General features: G+C 41.6%; 1 protein-coding gene across 1 annotated transcript in view; it reads left to right on the top strand.

The window, feature by feature from the left end:
• The first annotated feature begins 374 nt into the window (after positions 1–374).
• tafa5a (TAFA chemokine like family member 5a) overlaps positions 375–21,649 on the top strand; it is a 144,996-nt gene continuing 123,721 nt past the window's right edge. The window contains exon 1 of the mRNA XM_086060190.1: positions 375–1,023. Within this exon, the coding sequence (XP_085916316.1) occupies positions 912–1,023 (112 nt within the window). The 5' untranslated portion in view covers positions 375–911. The remainder of the gene's footprint in view (positions 1,024–21,649) is intronic.

The raw sequence follows: 21,649 nt of genomic DNA, 5'->3' as shown, positions 1-21,649 counted from the left end.
TGTCATCCCTGTTGATATTGTGACGTAAAAACATAATTTCCCGCCGATTTTGCAAACTCACAGGGCTTATTTCATGACATACTATTGATTATCTGCTGTGAACACTTTGGACATCATTGGAGGTGCGCACTTTCTCTCTCTCTCTCTCTCTCTCTCTCTCTCTCTCTCTCTCTCTCTCTCTCTCTCTCTCTCTCTCTCTCTCTCTCTCTCTCTCTCTCTCACTCTCTCTCTCTCTCTCTCTCTCTCTCTCTCTCTCTCTCTCTCTCTCTCTGTGTCTCTCGATCTTTCCTTCTCGCCCCCCTTCTCTCTCTCTCTCTCTCTCTCTCTCTCTCTCTCTCTCTCTCTCTCTCTCTCTCTCTCTCTCTGGTCTAATGCGTTCACCATCTTCCAGCACGCATGCTGTGATTTACTTTCTGCCCGGCTCCCTCATTTCTCTGCTCCATGCTTAATCACCTGACTGCATAGGACCTGGGTGTTATTTTGGAGTGGCTCTGGTGCCTTTTTGAGACTGCGTGAGAGGAGGGTAGAAAAAAATCAGCAGGCAGCACAGGTGGAAGGATCTTTTACGACGCTGCGGTACAGATGATTGAACACTTGGATCATCCACTCAGCGCAATCAGCCACTGGCGTGTCGTCCTCGTCGGAAATTGAGATTCAGTGCACTTTTTGGGGGCAGACAACTAAAGGAAATCATTTTTGGAACCAGCGTGGAGGATGTAATGTTTTCTTTTGCGCACCGGTAATCGGACTACCACTGGAACAAATCAACCTTTTTCCTCCCACTTGCTCCAGCCGGACATTTCAATTCTTAAGAGGAAATAACGAGGAGAAATGAGCTTCTCAAGAGCCCCATTTGGATTGTGAGCTGTTTTGTGCCCCCACCGCCGTCTTACTCCTCTGCGTGCGCTTTCATGGCATCACTGACCCGGTCAGCTAGACGCAAAGACGCCAGTCGCTGGCCGAGGATGTCGTCAACTTTCTGGGCTTTTGTGCTCCTCACCGCGCTCTTGCTTCTCTATTGCGGTAAGTGCATGCGCGCGCGCGCGCGTTGGCTCCACACCGGTGTGCATGGATTTCAGGAGTCATCATCATACAATAATGGAGACATTTTGATGACATCTATTTTATATGCATTAGTGACACACTGCCTTTCTCATGGGCACATCAGCCTAGCGTGCCTATCTCGGTCAAGAGTGATAAATTGCGTAAACATATTTTTATATTCTTCACATTTCTGTAGTCTAGTTCATGATTGTAAAACGTCCTCAAAAGTACCATTGTGAATACTGATACCTTGAATTAAGGCCAGGTATCGGCCCGATACCGATATTTGATTGCTACTCATGCACCCCTTATGAGTGCCTTGCTCAGGTGCTCTCAAGGGAATTGAACCTACTCCACTTCTGTATTAGGCCTTATCTCATCCCTAACTGCCCCATTATGCGTTCACTATTGGTATTTACTTTTCTGTATTGATCGCTGGCGGCTTTTCTTTACAAATGGATATCGCAAAACACACACTCAGATGTACACGCGTTTTTTTCCCTCAAGCAAACACTCACGAGAACGTGACAAGTGGAAATGTGTTTGATTTCTTTTCCTCTGCAATATGTGGATACTAGAGCCATTGGCCTGATGCAGTTTCATGTAATTCAGTCACTGGACACACTACTCTCTATCTCACTCACTCACTCACTCACACGAATACACACACGCACCCACGCACACACGCACACACACGTCCTGAGGGCTATGCTGCTGGCGCAGACTCACTGAGGTCAGACAGTCATGTGTCAGTCATCCCATTATCGGCAGTAAACAGTGACTGCAGAGGATGCATCAAAGACCAAACTCCTGATGAACAGCAAGTTCATTCAACCTTATTAGGCAAATGTATTCACACATGCACACAACACACACGCTTGGCCACACAGGGACTGTCTGTGTTTCCGAAGCCTGCTTCTTTCCTTGCACCCTCTTGCCTTTCTTCTGCGAATGCATGAGTCACGCGTGAAGAAAGATCCAGCTGGCACACTATGCTCAAGCCCACTGCACATGGAAAATATATATATATTTTTTAGCATTAGCCTCTCAGTTAATGATTAATATAATCATCCTGTCTTGAAGTACATTACATATTCATGAGCTTTGTTGTCCTTTCACTTTCATGACAGCAAGTTTTAATTTAGCTACCCATATATATACTGTATATACACAGGCACCCCCCCCCCCACACACACACATATATATATATATATATATATATGTGTGTGTGTGTGCCTGTGTGTGTATATTATATATATATATATATATGTGTGTGTGTGTGTGCCTGTGTGTGTATATTATATATATATATATATATATATATATATATATATATATGGCTCAAAAACCTCCAGCCACTATTAGTTTGCATTGACTTGGTGTAAAAAAAAATAAAATAATAATGTTTGCAATGACGTACAATAAATGTAAATACTCAACTGGGAGTTGTCTCCATTCCATGGGTACAAACATTGATTTGTTGTAATTTCACAATGAAAAGCAGAAACCTGAAGTCTGAAATTTCCGATTTCCCAGTTTTATGGGGAAAAAAGTAATATTTTGGCCCCTTAGCTCCCTATAATCTGACTGTAACAACATTTGCACTCAATTTGATAACAAATAAAATAAAAATCACCAATAATGTAATAAAAAGAAGTCCTGACTGATATTGTATTGATATTTTTACCTATAATATAATATAATATAATATAATATAATATAATATAATATAATATAATATAATATAATATTATATTATAGGATATGTATTATATCATCAAGATTTTACTTGAGTAAATATCTGTTACAAACTTTGTAGAAAATACTAGAAGTAGTAGATAAATGTGATTAGTCATGATTAATTCTGGGAAACTATACAATCAATTAGAAATCGTAATCACTTGACAGCACGGCAAGCAGTACATTTGTGTAGGTTTTCCATTGTTCAGAAGTATTGTTTTCTGTTGGTTTCTGGACCTGGAAATGATACAAATTGTTGGGAATGGGAAAAGATCCATGTGGTACGTCATTGTGCCTTTGTTGAGTACAATGGCGTGTCATTCTAAGATATTCTTTTGTACCTTTGACACTGACTTGTATAACTTGAAGCCATAAACGTACTGTTTGAGTCCTGGCAAAGGTGCGAAACGTGATGGTATTCAAGCCCTATGGTGTGTATTGGTGCAACTTGAAGCCTCGGGGGCAGAAATCAACCTGCACTACATACACCCTCTGTTAATGACAGTCGGAAGTGTGAAGCACCAGGAGAGATCACAGCTTTTCTCCTTGAAAGATAAGCAGAAGATTGAGTTTTCTTTGTAATCACACCGATTGCTTAATCAATGGGGAGGCCCGGTTTATAAAAGTCTGAGGATCTGAGTCTGAGCGGGAGCCTTTTTTCTCCTACGCCGCCTTCGGCCATGTTGATTGATCTCCTGCTTTGGGCCAATCAATGGCGGCGCTTGGGTGTTTGTTTCAGTCAGCAAGTCTCCGCGTCCCCCCGAGGAGCTCGACCTCGTACCCGGCAACACCTCGGCCTAATAATAAGTCTTCTGCGCTTTCATAACATCTTCAGCTCATACTGCGCTCAGCTGTTTGCTGACCTCAAGCTACAAAGCTTTTGGTGGACTTCAGGGAAGGGAACCTTTTGTTTTTCGCTCACTGAGTATTTGTGCTGAAATGAAACTGATATTTCTCACTTTTTGTTGTTGTTTTAGCTCCCGTGTGCCCGCCTTTCATCTTCTCTTGGCTTGTTCTTACTTTGGCTCCTAATCAATTCAACTGGAGCTTCTGAAGACTCTTTCTTTAGCTTCAGCTTTCTTCTTGTCTCTTTGTATTTTCTCTGACCTTCCTTCATTTCCTCCTCTACATGTTGGCTTCACACAAGTTATCTCCATAGCACTCATTTCCTTTTTTCGACACTTTGCATGCTGAAGTTCTGAGCTGACGACTGCATGCTATTGACTGAGGCCTCTGCTCTCTCAGCATTTCACTTTCACCACTCACTCACAACGCAGAACTCATGAAACCATGACGATTTTCTTTATCTCACATCAGCTACTTGTGTCATTTCATTGATGTAAAACCCTTGTGTTATGTACTAGTTAATTGCATGCATGGTATAACATTCTTGTGATTGTTCTGTTGAGTTTGAGTCAGTAAAAAACTGACATTAAGGTAGGTTGAGGGGAAAAAAACTACTATCTTTCCTGTTTAGCGGAGCCTGTCCTACCTGACTTTGGGCTAAAGACACTGCAACCGGGACTGGTCACCAGTCAATCACAGGGCACATAGAGACAGAAAACCATTCAAACTTGCATTCCCACATAGGAATGGTGAGATCAGGTGAGCGAACGGCTATACAAAATACTGTTGCATAATATTTGTTTTCATTTTAAACATATTTTGTTGCAGAGTAAAATATTTTTATGGCATTTCGTTTCATGTCAAAGATTTACAATCTTAAATCTTGTAGGATTTTGTTCATAAACTAACGCCTGACATTTTAGATGGGATACTGGCTCATAATAAGAAAAGTTTAGAAAGCAAAGTGTGTAGAGTCTCTGTCACCAAAATGCACAAGTGACAGCAGTAAATCCGATGATCAATCATTGCCAATAGCCTCTTAAAATATGCAAACTCTTTATAATTACTCGCTTCATGCCAATCTGCTCCTTTGTTGACAATTGCATCATGTTTTTGCGGTTCAATCAAAACCGAAACAGTATTGTATGTGGAGCTCCAAAACGAGAAAAGGGGTTGTTGTTTTTCTGTTGCAGCACGTCGGTAGATGTGCAATTGGTGTGAAACAAACAGTCACCACCTGTAATTTTTTGCTGAAGGTCCACTTCAGTTATATTCAGCTGCACTGCGTTGTGATTTGCTTTTTAAGTAAGGTGGGCTGATCAAATGCTTTCATGGGTTCTAAAGCTTCCACGCACAAGGTTGCCCCTGTTCGACTAAATTATGAGAACAATTTGAATGGAAAAAACATCTGTTAATATCAATATAGTCCACATTCTGTTTGCATTGACGCCAAAAACGTGTTGTTTACCGACAGTGTTTGCATCAGGGACAGTGCCAGAGTTGTTAAGGTGCCCAAGCGGCGGATTGTGGGAGTTCTTTGATTACGGCTCACATTCATATGGTGCCTGTCACCTCAAATCAACATCCGACTTCACACGTCCCCGTTCTGGCCCTCCAGAGGGGACCGAGCAACTTGATATCCTTTGATTGGGAAGAGAAGAATGTATGAGCCGCTGGAGGAAAATGAGGGCATTTAAAGGGGGTTGATCCACAGCAAAGAGGATAGAAGGAGGACCAGCGAAGAATAAGAAAGGAGAACCCCTGCTGAGGAGGAAGAGCAGGGCACGGTGAGAAGGGAGCAGTGAGCAAAGCGAGAAAGAAGAGAAACAGTCAGGGAGAGAGGAGAAGCAAACTCCAGCAAGATAAATGGCAGCTGCTCAACAATTTAACTGCTCGAGCTGTAAGAGGCTGTTTGAAACTCTAATCACACAAGAATGCTTCACTAGCCGCTGATTACATTCTTAAAAAAAAAGAAAAAAAAAGACAATTTGCCTCTAGCTCCCTCCTCTGGAACCTCTTGGCGATACTTTTTTTTGTATGTATCTCACTTTATTCATGAGGCTGTCGTCTGCTCAGGCTGGGCGAGCTAATCAGTATGCTAATCTTAGCTGTCAGGTTAGCCACAGTTTTGCATGCTCGTGGTCCTGATGAGGGATGCACTTCCTGGCGTGCGAAAACCTGCGGCGACTGCTGATGCATCGGGGTCCTTATAACGCGCTCTTCTGTGCGCTGTTATGTCCGCACAACACTTTAGCACCGACACACAATACATAAGCACGCTGTACGAGCGCTCAAGGGCAAATGTCACACCTGCACCACCGCACACATTCACGGTGCTTTTGTAAAAATGCGATCATCCAGCTTATAGAGACGCACTTACTTGACAAAAGGCGATGTAGAAAAACACCAGCAACACAGCTTGTAGCTTGTAACAACCGCTTTGATTTGTTGGAGTTTTACGTCTTTAACTCATTCGCTGGCAACCATTTTCACTGAAGCAACCTCCTTCGCTCCCGGCTGTTTTACTGGATTTTGACTGATTTTGCAAGTCCTACATAATATTGTATTCTATTGCTATAAAAACATGGAACCCACCAAAAGAAAAATTATATTCTTACATCAGGAAAAAAAAGTATATTTCTATCTGTTTCCATTTTGCAGCAATTAGCTTTAGAATATAGCTAAATGTCATCATTATTCCCTAATCTGTTTTAAACTGTGGGGGAAAATGGCTTGTTTGCTACATGGCCTTGGTTTGGTTGATCTCTTATACTTTGCTACCACCTGCTGGCCGTTTTTATAATAACTACCATTGCTTCAAGCATTCTCTTCGGTTCAGATGCTGCATCAAAGCCTTCTGTATGCTCTAGCATAACCCCCCCCCCCCCCCAAAAAAGGTATAAATAAGTTTTTGGCAATGGTAATATTTAATATAGTACATATTAATACGTCTTTGGGAGTAAATGAGCTCAACGTTCTCTACTATCTAGTACTACTACTTGGATTATATTGAATCATTTTAGTTAATGTGTGACTTGCATGTACCTTAACAAATATGAAATATAATGAGCTTTGCTTTTGCACCTTTCATTTAGTTAAATAGTAGTGAATCAAACCTTAGCATTTTCTTCTTAATGGCAGGTGTAAGGTGTTTGTTTTGTTTGTTTTATTATTTTTTTCCTTTCGGACACATTATTACAGGTTACATCAATCACATAATATCACTTGCAACATTGACATCCGAAAGAAGGGCTGACGGGTAGAAGCCATGGCTTATTAGTAACCCGTCCCCATCGATTCTTACTATACGCATCAGTCATATACATTGATTATGATAGACATTGATTCATATCGTTATTAATTTCCAGACTTAAATCTGCACACTCCTCGCTCAGTTCATCTTGAGTAATGTCTGTGTAAGTTGCAGCTAGTACCAATCATTTGGAAATGGTAAATTGGTTCCCGGACGCCACCAACAGGGCCCACTCAACCAGGCGAGCAGCTTGGCATGCTCGTTCACCAGTAGGGTCTTCGCTGACCTTGGATCAGCTTTCACACATGTTGTGGCTTCCAGTAGAGTAGATCGGCTTGCATTCTGCCCATTGCTACCACAGCAATGTTCACTCCATTCTGGTCAGCTGCATCCCGGAACCATGTTCACCAACCCCATTGTAACTATTTACAGCAGATACATTGCAGCCACAATACAACCTTATCACGACAGCCTTGCATGTTACAACAAATGGCACAAATAGAGCCAGACAGTGTAATCATATGCTATATTTACATTATTCAAATCATGACAGCTCCAGTTTTGGGTTGATTAGTAATATGTTACAATAATTCCATTTGGGTTAGACATAATCCACAATTTAATGATGTGAGTTACTGATAGCAGTTAAAACTCCGCCAATTCTTCCACTCTTTTCACGATCCATATTTTCTTCTGAGAAGATGAATCTTCTTTTGTTTGGATGAAGATCCGACAGTCTTTTGTCCATGTGTTCTCGATAAATCCATTATTTCTTAATTGTCGTGCCCTTCCAGCAATTTCAGCATTTCGTTTTGTAAGATTTTCATTGACGTAGACATGTTTTTCTTTAAGCTTGTAGCTACTTCTCAAATGAGCAATCTTTTTCTTCCTGTCAACAAACCTGATCAATTCGCCGGTGGTCGTGTCCCCCAGTTGGAAGCGAAAAGCACATCTCAATGTGCGCTGCATCCACAATTAATCCCAAATCTCTGAGTTGAGTTGTCACTTGCTGTTCGACAGTCTCGTTGGCTGAAGCTTGGTCAGAATCAACTGCACTTGTGCTGGCCACAGCTCTCACCCGCGGCGCGGTTTAATCTGGATACCTGTAACTATCACATCGTTGATTCGAAGATTCTGTTTCAAATCATCCACTTTTTGTTCCAAGGTGACAATGCGTCAATGTTTTTCTTGTGTCTCTTTCTTTAACTGCTGAATTTCCTGCAGAAGTGGCTCGATGCTCTTTTTCATTTAAAGTATTTCGGTGACCATTTCTTTGAGTTTTGCAAGAGAAGATTTTATCTCCTCAATTTCGTCAGCTCTTTTTCCGCCAGGCATATTGAAAAAATTTTGTAAAAAATCCCAATGCCAACAAAATAGTTAGAAGTCACAAGCGAGTGCAGGAACAAGTACAGATGCGTCCTTCCTCGACAGATGCGTCCTTGATAGTGACCTAATATTTTGACTGGTGAGTGCTTAATGTTCTGAAAAACACATTTATGTCTTTGTGTCCATGTTCAGAAATCATCTGTACTACCTAGACCAGCATTTCCCAACTTTTATTGTACGAAAGCATATTTTAGATGAACAATTTTTCAAAAATAATTAATGATGGATAATCTGGTCTCAGTTTACTCATAAATGGATTTACTTAAATAAAAGGGCCTGGCTACTGGTGGATACACAAATTATTTGTACTTCTGCCATAAAATGGAAGATAACTTAATTATTCTGCATGCCACTACATACACTACACTACATACATGATCTGTAGTAAATAAATGATACATTTTGGTCCATTTAAATGAACTGAAATATTTCCCGCACTCTAATGATTGAAATGATTTAAAAATTCTGCTACTGGTCTATAAATCACTGTATAGTGTGGGTCCTGAATGCATTAAGGAAATTCAGATTGAATATAAACACAGTAGGACTCCGAGGTCTGAAGATTTGGGTCAATTAGTGGATCCCAGGTTTCAAAGCAAATATAGTGAAGCCGTATTTAGCCGTTATGCTGCACACAAATGGAATAAATTGACAAATGAAGTGTACATAACCCCAACATTTTCTCTACAATAATGCAGCTTCACTAGTCATAAGACAGCATTCTAAATAATATTGCGTTTGTGGAATATTAATTAAGCAGAAAAATCCACATTTTGATCGATCTCAGGGGGCAGACATTTTGTCACTTGCTGTCGTCTGAAAATGGCATCACGTTTGCTCGGGGCTCAGGTAAGGATCAATCACGGCTCAGCTTGCGAATGTCACATGACCAAACTCAGAAAACAGGTGAGCTGATATTGGTCGTTATCTGACCCCTGAGCAACTGTGATGTCATTTTCAGTCAACAGCAAGTGGCAAAAGCCGCCGCCTGAGATGGGGAAAGAACAGGTGGCTTTTGCTGCTTAGTTCATGTTCTACAATTGCAATATTAATCAGAATTAGTGTAAATACGTTTTTGGTTTGACTTCCACTTTAAATCCAAGGTTTTTTTTTTATATGCTTTGTCTTCATCATTCTTTTGATAAATGCTTTTTAAGCATTTTAAAATCACTTTCACTCTACAGTCTTAGTCAAACAGTTGCCTTGTGCCGGTGTACCTAATGAAGTGTCTGGTTCGTGTGAATTCCTGCAACCAAGCAGTGATCCAGATGTATTAAAATCACGTCCATAAATGCATAGTTATTATGTATACTATATTGTCTGTGTGCTGGCTTTGGTTGTTTCACTCCTCTTTGTTTTGTTTATGTTGTTTTACCAGTAAAACAAAGCAGTGTTCCTTAGCGCCGCTGATGTGTGCTGATAGCTGAGGCATGTAACCGTCGCCACGGTGCAGGTATACATATACCTCAGAGTGCACGCTTCCAGACAAAACACTGACTTTTTGCCTGTGAAGCTTCCGCCGGGGCTGATTCACCAGCCGAAGAAGGAAGTGTGGGGGGGGGGGGGGTGATACGGGACAGAGCTGACCTCACTTGTAGGTGAACACGTGCACATATTTGAATATGTTATCCTATTTCCAGCATAGCCCGCAGCCTTCTCCTCTGCAGGGAGGGAGGCTGAGAAAGGAGCCGCTGTCAGGGAGTAGTAAAGCGGCCCCGCCGATGGCCCGGGGAGGTAAATTTACAAAAGGAAGTCAACTTGTTAAGTCTTCCTGCGAGAAAGGGAAATGCCACATTATGGATCCCGCCAAATTGGGCCAGAATATGTATACATATTTAAAGAGCTTTTTAGACGGCGTTGTTGCAAAATTTAAAGCGTGATGAGCATTTGTACCAGGCAGCGGAGGGAGGGAGGGTCATATCTGCAATTATCGTATAATGAGCGTTCCACATATGAAAGGCGTCAACTTTTGTAAGTCAAGTAAGACATATTATCATTTTGCAACTTGAAATATGAAATATTAAGCAGGCGTGGGATCTCTTTCTGCGCGCACGAGGCCCACTGACATTAAATGGGCCTGAACATGAGCATTCAAAATGGAAGGCTTGCAGTGATCCTCAGGTTGGCGTCTGGCGGGCCACTGCTCTTGGCTACGAGGCACCAGCCCATCCGTCATCCCATCAGCTTTAAATTGTGTCCAGGTCAGCACACTTTGAGGCAATTAAATCGCACCAGGACACGCTCAATTATGGCTCGCGCCATTCAGGGAACATCTTCACCGGGATTAAACTAGGTTCATTCTAAACCGACATTTTTAATAATGTGCTGCGGTTAAAGTTTGTCTAGGAGCATCTGTTTGCTAGTCTGTCTTGGACGGTATTTAAAAAAAAAATCCCTTAAAAAACATATTGGCTAATTATAATTATCTAGAAAGTTAGTGACGTTTAGTGACATTTCAAAGTGCTGCCTTGCTATCCGTACCAATTTTTTACAGACACTTTTATCTGCATTCATTATAGATGTCACTGTGGTCTCCATGGTTACCATTGTTGTTTGCCGAACCTCATGTGGAGCAAACACCGTGCAGAAGTTGCTGCACCACAGCAGGGCCCCGTGCATCAGTCAACTCACTTGTTTAGTAAAGTTGAGTTACAAAGTGCCCCCCCATACTCAAAAGCCTCCTCATCGCACACTTGCTCTCTCATAAGACATGTCTCCACATTCACTGCCAAACTGCTTTCTCCCCTAATAGCACGCTAATACAGTATGTGCTGACATTTACTTTATGTAAGCAAACCGCTAAAGTGTTTTTTAGTTTGCCTACCCGACTGACTACATGGCTAATTGCACCCGAAATGTTGGCTGTCTCATTAGGAATTAATGTGCTGTTGGTGCGAATCTTTAAAAGCGCCACACATGGACTCATATTAATGGAAAACAAGATGTAAACACAAAATTATTAGGGGTTCAAAGACACTTTATTGTTGTAATTTTGATGATGGCAGGAAATCTGGCACTTGCGAATGCCAATGTTTACTGTCATGCATAACTAAGAAGCTGAAAAATTCACCTATTTGTGTGCAAAAGTGCCACATTAGAGGTGAACAGGGTTGGGAGGGTTACTTTTAAAATGTAATCCATTACAGTTACAAATTACCTGCTAAAAGATGTAGTTAGTAACGTAATCCAAGTACCATAACATTCAACTAATGTAACTGGATTACTTTTGGATTACTCCAATATTGATTATGCTCATGAAGACAAAATAAAAATAAATATCACCACAATATATATTCTATACAATGTGCCCCTGCTATTTGCGGGTGATAGGGACCCTGGCAGCCTACAAATAGCAAAAATCCTTGTGTAATTAAAAAGCATGTAGGCTATTGATTGAAGGCCAGATGCTGTTTTCGAACTGTCACTGAAAGCAACCACACCTAATGGATGGATGGACGGACGGACAGATAGATAGATAGATGGATAAATAGATAGATAGATAGATAGATAGATAGATAGATAGATAGATAGATAGATAGATAGATAGATAGATAGATAGATAGATAGATAGATAGATAGATAGATAGATAGATAGATAGATAGATAGATAGATAGATAGATGGATAGTCATCCAATGAGGATGACGATGTGTGACATCAACGGCAAAATGAACTTTTATCCCAGTCACAAGTTTAGCCGTGTATATTTTGTGTATGATGTTTAAATATTGAATTGGTGGGAAGAAGATTTGTTTGGAAGGTGTAACTCACATTATCATTGTAGGCTAGCGGGCTAGCTAGCAAGAAGCTACAGCACATAGCATGCCGCTGGACTCTCAGCTCAAACTTTCGCTTCGAGTAAGTTCCAGTGAATACCGGTCGTCATTTCCTCCTCCCGTCCGTGAAGCTTTTCAAACTGCTCGCGTGTGGAGGACACGACTAGTCAGTTCGTTCGTTCCCACCTCCCTGACTTGTAGCAACGGTCCTAATCGCGCGGGCGTGCACGCGCTCTCTCTCTCGCTCTATCCTCTCTCTGTCTCGCTCTGTCCTTCTCAATCTCTCGCTCTGTCTGTCTGTCTCTCTCTTTCTCTCTCGCCCTCTTTCGCACTCTCTCTCATCATAATTGTAATCCCTCGAAGTAATCCCCATTTTTAATAAATGTAACTGTAATCTAATTACATGTTTTTTCCTGTAACTGTAATGGAATACAGTTATTATTATTTTTTTGCTGTCTCATTACGTAATGGCGGTACATGTATTCCGTTACTCCCCAAGCCTGGAGGTGAAGTAGCCAGTATTGGCTACCAGTTGATAGATGAACAGCAGCATGATGGAAGGTTCCAGTTAAGTTCCAGAAGACAGTAAAAATAGACAAATATATATATATATTATTTTTTTCAGGGCCGATACCGGTGCAGATTATGAGCAGTCATGGTGGCCGATAACCGATATTTGGAGCCGATATTCATGTCAATAAAAGAGGGGAAAAAACATTGGTGGCCTTTATAAAGTTAACTGAAAATTTAAAAAAATAGTTCATTGAGGTTAACAGTTTTAAGTTGATCTTTTACCAGTCATCAGATTAAAAAAAAAAAAAAAGAAGAAGAAAAAGGCTGATATTCATTAAAATACCCAATATCGGTACAGACAATAGGCCCAGCCGATAATGGGTCTAACCTGAAAACCACACATACCAGCGGATGAGTCATGGTCCAATGGTGTGGTTAGACCTCTTTTACGGGGCTCAAGCCTACCTAAAATGTTCTTAAGCCCTCCTTAAATGAATTATTATTATTTTTAAATATATATATATATAATGAATTAAATATTCAGGCACATAACCTCATTATTCATGTAAATATAATCATAAATCTGTTGTTTTCCCTTTACTTCCAAGTCTAAGGTCTTGTGTGTTATTATCTAATCCATTCCACTTAATCATGTCAAAAACTTTCTTATTAGTAATAATCCAGTCTATGTTTTCACTGCGTCGTCGACTGCGACCATGCTTGCAGTTGAACGTGCCTCTGTCAGCCAAATGTTCCCAATATGCCAACTACAAGCAGCATTGAGGAAAATTAAGTGACTGATGGACTGTATTTAATTACTTATATGATCAGAAATCAATTGATTTCCTTCACTTCAATAGTACTCTAGATAGCGAGATCCCTTGTCATGTTTTGTTATCCAATCTAATCCATTCCACTTGAACTTCTTTATTACTGAAAATCCATTCCATGTTTTCATGGTTGTTTGCTTGCTCCTAACATGCCACTATTAGCGTCCATCGTCTATCACGGCCGAGAAAGGGAGTCATGATGGGTTTGGGAGGAAGGATGTTTCTGAAGAAGAAAGTAAGTCATCATAGCCGTTTCTTCCTATAAGCCAAGTAGGCGGCTGCCTAGGGCGCCCAAGCCACCAGCCCCAGAACTTAGATGACAGGTCAAAAGTTTAAACTGAGAAAATGTATCATTTTGAGGGAAAAATATGTTGATTGTGAATTTCATGGTGCCAACAAATTTCAAAAAAGTTGGGACAGGTAGCAATAAGAGGCTGGAAAAGTAAATTGCACTTATAAAAAAAAAACATCTGGAATACCAGTTACCACTAATGAGATCCATTGGCAACTTGATTGGAGTATAAAAAGAGCTTCTCGGAGTGGCAGTGTCTCTCAAAAGCGGATGAATCACCAATTCCTCCAATGTTGCGCAGAAAGACAGTGGAGAAATATCAGAAAGGTGTTTACCAGCGAAAAATTGCAATAAAGTTGTAGTAATCTTCCTCTACAGTGCATAACATCATCCAAAGATTGAGAGAATCTGGAACAATCTCTATGTGTAAGGGTCAAGGCCGAAAAATCATACTGGATGCCCATGATCTTCGGGCCCTTAAACGGCACTGCACCGCAAACAGGAATGCTTACTGTAAGGGAAATCACAGAAAACATTGTGGGTGAACACAATTCACCGTGCCAGCCGCCTTTGCCAGATGAAACTCTTCAGTACAAAGAAGAAGCCATTTCTAAAGCAGACCAAGAAGCGCAGGCGTTTCTCTTGGCCAGGGGTTATTTAAAATGGAGTGTGGCAAAGTGGAAACCAGCCTGTTTTCCATGTTTCTCACCACTAACACACCTGATTCATGATCAGGATCGTTATCAGGCTTCTGCAAAGCTTGCTGATGAGCTGATCATTAGATTCAGCTGCGCTGAAGGAGGGAAACATGGAAAACAGGCTGGATAGGGGCTCTCGAGGACCGAACTTGGCCACCCCTGATCTAAAGGGTTAAGAATCTCTTCATTGTAATTTGGAAAACTAGGGGCCCCCAAACACCATCTTGCCTTGGGCCCCCATGAAGCTAGAAACGGCCCTGTAAGTCATCATCACTGTCTGCTGGTAGTAACAATTAGTTAGCTGCAGTGACGTGCAGTGAGCTCTAGGTTTGGGTAGGCAGGCAGTCGCAAATTGAGACGCACACACCAATTACAAATTTGTGTGTCGGCAGGCCAGTATACAATGTATCCTAGAGTGACCATATTTTCATTTCCGAAAAAAGAGGACCTCGAGATACTCAGATACAAGATGCCATATATTCAAACTGTTTTAACATTTGCCTCCTCTGTATGGGAAGAAAATAAAACAAAAAAACATTACTCTCTTTTGAAGTCTTACATTTTTTGCTCTGCAATTTATTTTTCTGACCGGGGTTCGTACCCATCGCCTCTGGTGCGGCAGCTCAACACTTGCCACTCAGCAAAGGTTTTGGGCCACCGTCAGCCAGTGCGCGTCTGCCAGCCACAGTAAAGGTTGCAGTGCACTGCCTCTCATTTGCTGCACAACGAAAAAGGACAATTTCGAACCCGCCCGGACGCCCAGAAAGAATGTATTGTATTCTCCAGAATGCCGTCATCTTACTGTTTTGCTGTTCACTAAGAGTGTTTTGAATTCACAAATGCACTGTGCGAACGTACATAGGAATAATACAGCAACGTAAAAAGGCTGCGTAGCGATCTGCCTATTTGCGTAAAGGACTTTTATACTGGGTAACTGACTACGCATGCAAACACACATCAATACGCAGACAAGGATGGGAAAAGCACAGTAGCGGTGTGCCTTCAGGAAGATAATTTTTGCAGCATTTTTGCCTGTAGGCCAGATGAAGTAATGAGTCATTTTTAATTGAGGTATGAAAATCACCAAATAGTGTCACTTTTAAACCTATAAGGTAGGGTAGGCTTTCTGAAGTGAAAGAAATAATTAAAATAAATAGAAAAAGCCAAACAATTTCAACTTTCATTTCAGCCTGGGGTAGGCAGTGCCTACCTTGCCTATCCTGACCGCGCGTCACTGGTTAGCTGTACGGCCGTACAGCACGGCCCAGCTAACAGCAGAAAGCCCCATGCTATATTGTATAATAATTGCTCTACAATGCATGTGAAGTTCCTGGCTGATATACAGATGAAGGGGGATTTTAGAGGGAACTTTATGCTTGAATTCACACCCAATAAAAAAAGAATCATTCACTTATGGTTGTCGTCAGTGGATGATGATAATAATATAATTGACAATACTAATCCTCCACCCATGTTGAATTGTAGGAAACAGCACGATGAGTAGAGAGAGCAAGTGTGGAGCGATACCTACTGGAGACGTGAGTGTAGACAGTGAGAGTGTAAAAATAACATAAAACTTAATATGGATATAATATTATAAGTATGAAACATGCCAGTCAAGGTGCATCATTTAAGACTAATTTAACCTGAGAGTAATGAACATAAAGTGGAGATATTTAAAACAAATTTAAGCACGTCATACACAAGGAAACTCGTTCTGCTTTACATAATTAAAAGTGCAATATTTTAAAGCAAAAAAATAAAATAAAAATTCAAAAGAATTACAGACACTTACAAAGTACGGAAATAAACGTTTACATTTTAGAGATGACTAAAATTAGAAAATAAAACAGTGTAAGAAAAATAATTTGGGGTTAAAAACTTCTCAAAGATCTCATAGCATAGTTTTTAACCTGAAATAAAAAATATTCACACTTTAATATTACTTTCATATTTAATTTAGAAGTCATTGAGTAATATTTTCCTTCTAGTCACATATGCACCGAAATGTAACATGGGACTTCAGAAGTATTTGCTAGCAAACATTTACTGAGCCAAATTCATGTCATTTGCCTCTCTGTTTATCAGTTAATAATTAATGCAATGTATCTTAATTGAAACTGATAGACTCACTTTATCTACAACACAGTTACCTTTTTTTGCATACAGTTATTTTGTACACGATAGACAAAGTGTACATCTACAGTATATATATTTTGGGTTAATTTTATAAAAATGCTTCATGTGTTTGTGTACCATATTAAAAATACTGACGGAAATAATACTTAAATAAATACTTAAATCTAATGATGACTTTAACTTTTAGACAGTATTGTATTCCTTTTATATCTGTCCATCTGTGCATATTCTAGGGCAGGGGCGGGCAAACTTGGTCATCGAGGGCCGGAGTCCTGCAGGTTTTCGAGGTTTCCCTCTTCCAACACAATCTGATTCCAATCAACAGGATCGTTATCAGGTTTATGCAGAGCTTGCTGATGAGCTGATCATATATCAGCTGTGTTGGAGACGGGAAACATCCCAAACCTGCAGGACTCCAGCTCTCAAGTACCGAGTTTGCCCAGCCCTGTCCTTGGGGCTAAGCCCCAACTTTCCATGAAACCTAGAAACGCCCCTTCATGGTCACTGTCGGCATCAAGCGCATTTCTGAAGCAAGGCCCACTTAACAAACACACAGTGAAAAGATCCAATCAGTGAAGAGTAGACGTGACCTCATAACATTGGGATGTATATGTGGAAGAGTTGTAAACACACAGTTGTACATATTCAATATATAATATTCATATGTATGTCCGTGAGTAAACAGTAGCGGTTGGCGGATACGGAGTAAAGTCAACATGACTACTCGAAAAAAGATAGTAGTGACTGGTTTATGTCATTGTTGCGGTAAAAACTTGATGATTCGTGTGATGATAGACTTGGGTGCCGAAGAGTGACGTTGTTCACAAGGAATACGACACAGCAAATAAACACATTTGATTGCACGGTTCCTTCTGAGCCGGACTGAAATCGCTTTCAACGGCCGAGTGATCACACCAACTTTCTTCCGCTCAAGAAAGTGGGTGTGGCTTGCCAGGCTATAATCTGTAATCCTTAGAAGACAGACGGGCAAGGTTCATTGTGGGATTCATGCTGTAGAAGCCATGGGGGTAAAAAATATGACGCAAAGAAAGGTCGGGATTGCAATTGGCAGTCGTGGACGTTAGCATCTGAACATCTTGTAATGGGTTGGTAGACTTGTTTCTGATAGTTGTATTAAAAAAATAGTATCCACTATCCATGTATTGCTGACTCAAAAAGATAATAAAATGGTTGATGGGAAAGTAGAAATTGCTTCTTCACTCCAGCATCTCCGCGCTTCCTTGCACTTCTTGTGTATTTTTCCCCCCAAACCAAATAATCTTGAAGACATTTATATTTAATTGTAATCTTGTAAGATTACATTCAAAGGACATTTAAGTGTTTCGGGATTGTATTTTTCAGTATAAGGTCTTAAACAATTTTTCTAGGGCAATTAAAATTTTACATGGGTGTGCATTATCTGCAAGTTGTTCCTATTCATATCTGGGCTTGGTCCTAGCCATTGTGCAAGGGTTTATCGTGTGCTGACACTTTTTTTTCACAAAGGTGGCTCATAGTGGTTAGCATAATTCTAAAAAGCTTTGTCAAAGTGATTGTTTTACTTTTTACTTTGGAACTAGTGCTTTTAGTTGAGCGAGGATTGTGCTTAATTGGGTCAGAATTTAGACAGAAGTCTGAGGCTGTGCTTCTCTCTCAAGAGGATTCATGGATGCACACTTGTGCATGTTTTGCCTTGGGCCAGTAAGCCCATCCAGAGTGCAATGCTAAAGCACCCCCCCCCCCCTTTACCCACTGCCACCTCCTCCCACCTCCTTTCCTTTATTACTACAAAAAGCAATTGCTTGGAAGAAAATGCCAGAATGGTGCTTTGAATTCCTGGAGGGGCCCATCACAGAGACACGGCCCACGGAGCTGAGACAGCTAGCATCTGGAGCGAAGACACGGTGCCGTGAGTGGGGAGGGGTGCAGCGTGAGTGAGGGAAGCAGAAGAGAGCGGGATGAGCAACGAGAGAGCGACAGAGAGCGCGAGGAGGCAGCGAAATGGCGAGCGCGAGACAGACGGAGCCAGAGGTCGACAAGGGAGCCTTAGGAAGTGCTCGGAAAGAGGAGGGGGAAAGGGGGGCAGTTGAGCCAATGTGACAAAAGACAGACGACGACATCGAGACGCTCCGCCAATTGACAGCCGGCCGGGGAATAAAGTCAACTAACTCAACGAAGCAGTCTGCAGACGGAGCAGCCCGGAGGCTCTCTGAAGCGAAAACAAATATTACATTAGAAGAGACAGAAGCCATTTGTCACAATGGGCGGCCTGAGAGGTAGTTAAGGTGGTGCAAATAAGCACCTACAGCCTGCTTGATCTACAGTATGTCGCCAACACCATGAAAATTGTGCTGAAGTCAACTCCGTTCAATCAATTATCCCTCTTGAGATGGCAAACTTTCACCTCTCAAAGTTGTTATTGGACCTCCAGGGCGTTCCTTACTTCTACTCGAGTCTGCCCACGTGCACACGCGCGTTGCCGCACACCTCAGCATCCCGCTGACTCGCGTGCTGACAGCCACAATTCAATGTTAATGTGTCTGCCAGACAAATCTGCAAGACATTTATGGCCTCGGTGACAGCTGCACTCTCTGTGCACCCGCATGTCATCAAGTGCGCAGCCCGTGAAGCTTGTTTAAAGGATAGTGGGGGCGTCAGGCCGCCTGTCATTTGGTCAGTCAGACGCTTGGCTCAGCGCCATGCGGCGCATTATCCCGACCGCTCTTTCAATTTCATAACCCAAGCATCTACATCCTACTCGTTTGTTTCCGGCTGATCTCCGGCTCGTCAGGCTTCATCAGTTTGTGCCAGAGATAGGGACTCACCACTCGGACTCTGGCTGGTGAGAGACGTACTTTTTTTTTTAGACTTGACGTTCCTGAATGACTCGAGACACTTTGTTTGCGACTTGCAAACATTTCGAGTCTGGCTTGCTTTCATTTTATCTCCTTACTCCAAATGTCATACGTATGAGTGTGCATGCGGCTTGTAAGTCTCCCTACCTTTCCGTGCGCCCGAGCAACGTCTATTGTTAATGACGTTGAGTAGACGAATCCGACAAAAACACACAAACCGCAACAGGCTACTATAGCGCTGCCGTTTGTTATAACTTTTGCTTTCAAATATTTTATCCAGCCAGTTGGACTTGTCAGGGATTTGGACTTGACGCCTTAGAGACTTGTGCCCATGCGCATAGGTTAGATAGGACCGCTCTCATGCAAATATTTATACACCCCAACCACAAATGGGATCAATCTTTTGGGATGCAAAATGACATTTGTTTAGATATATCAAATAACCTGCGCTGTGAATGTTTACATAGTGTGTACAGTTCAAAAAAGAAAACATTAGTGCAGTAATTGGTTCTGTGGTTTCCATTGTTATTGTGACTTAGATAATTTTATCTTCTATTTTCTTGTGAGAATAAACACGGTTCTGTATTGGATGCATCACCAGTGTATATTCCAGCTTTGGCACTACTTGCCATGTGTCTCTGAACCTGTGAATCAACCAGGTTTGACCTGAGATTAGCCAGCGTTGACTCTGTTTGAACCCACCAAAGAAGGGTTTTCCAGTCGTCAGAAAAAAAAAGCTTGTTAGTGGTATTTGTTTGTCCTCTGTGTTCTTCTTGTCTGAATGTGCGAATGATATGGAAATTGCAACCCGCCTGCCCTTATTTATTTCACCACTGCCGCTGTTCCAACAGCCGTATAGGGATGTGAAAACAATGAACTGATTTGCAGCCGCTGCTCTAGTCGGGAGTAAAAGAAGATACAGTTCAAGATTTGATATGAGACACCGTGTGGCTCTGAGGAGGGAAGATGAGGAAGCTGTCTCATTTCAATGGGGAAAGCAAACAGCGTGGCTGCCTTGCTCAAATGACGGAACACACGCGTGAAATGCCACTAATTAGGCTATGTTCACAATGCAGGTCTTAATGCTCAATTCCGATTTTTGGGTGAAATCCGATTTTTGGGGGTAAGCATTCACATTACCTATTAAATGCAACCTCATTCTGTCTGCTGTGTGGACGTAATGCGTCCCCAAAGTGACCCGCAAGCGCAGTAGAGGATACAACATCACTCACAACGCTGTTTGCGGAAGTAAATACGTATTGTCCAGGAGCGTGTCAGGGCCACAGACTTTTATGAGTCCGTCGTCAGGGCTCATATTTTTACCATCTCATATCTACATAGGAGTGATGCAGGAGGAGGTAGAAATAATATTTTGCGAAAATGAGGCTTGCCTATTCAGCGCCTTATCTCACGGAGACCTCTCCTTTTTTTCTCTCTCTAACGATGACGTCACGTTATTGCCACGTGTAATAAATCAGCTGTCTGCGTGGCTAAATTACTAATAGCACCACCACAAATGTAATCTTTAGACTTCATGTTTTAAGTCAAATATAAAGTCACAATTGTTATTCAAAACAACTTTGCCGATTCACGTACATCTCTCGAGCCAGGCGGACCTCTCGGATGCGTCAAGCATAAATCAAGCTTAATGCCCTCGCCCGCATGGAAGCGCGTATTGGACTTTTGATGACGTTGAGGTCGGATTTATGCAACCTGGCCGTTCAGACTGCGCTCGCATTGCAAAAATTCAGATACTTACCCGATCTAGGACCACATACGAAAGTGACCCAGGTCGGATGTGAAAAAATCAGAATTGAGCCGTTCAGACTGACATAAAAAAGTCAGATACCATTTGGGAAAAAAAATCCAATCGAGGTCGCATTTGCCTGCAGTGTGCAGCCTTAGAGGAGTCAAATATCGAAGTGTACACAGCAAATCGGTCAGTGTTAAGTTTCCAGTGTTCGATCCAGTAAGCAGTGTTATTTTTACATTTTCAGAGTAAATATCTTTGAGTGTTGGGGTGGATTTTGGGTGTAGCGCGAATAGTACTACCTTGAGTGTTAAATTGACCACACACTAATTTCCGGTGAAGGAGAAACTTTTCAAATTTTCTAGTGTGCTGTCAACATTTCAACAGTGATACACCCAGTTGTTGGTGGGGCGGCGGGGATCAGTGATAGAGTGGTTGTCTCCCGACCCTGAGATCGTGGGTTCGATCCCAGGCAAGTGTAACTATGTCAAAGTATCCTTGTGCAAGATAGTGAGCCCCCAGTTGCGC

This window comes from Leptonotus elevatus, chromosome 17 (assembly GCF_054856555.1).
Source record: "Leptonotus elevatus isolate MCC_2025b chromosome 17, RoL_Lele_1.0, whole genome shotgun sequence".
Lineage (NCBI taxonomy): Eukaryota > Metazoa > Chordata > Actinopteri > Syngnathiformes > Syngnathidae > Leptonotus > Leptonotus elevatus.
This window is presented reverse-complemented; position numbering and strand designations above follow the sequence as displayed.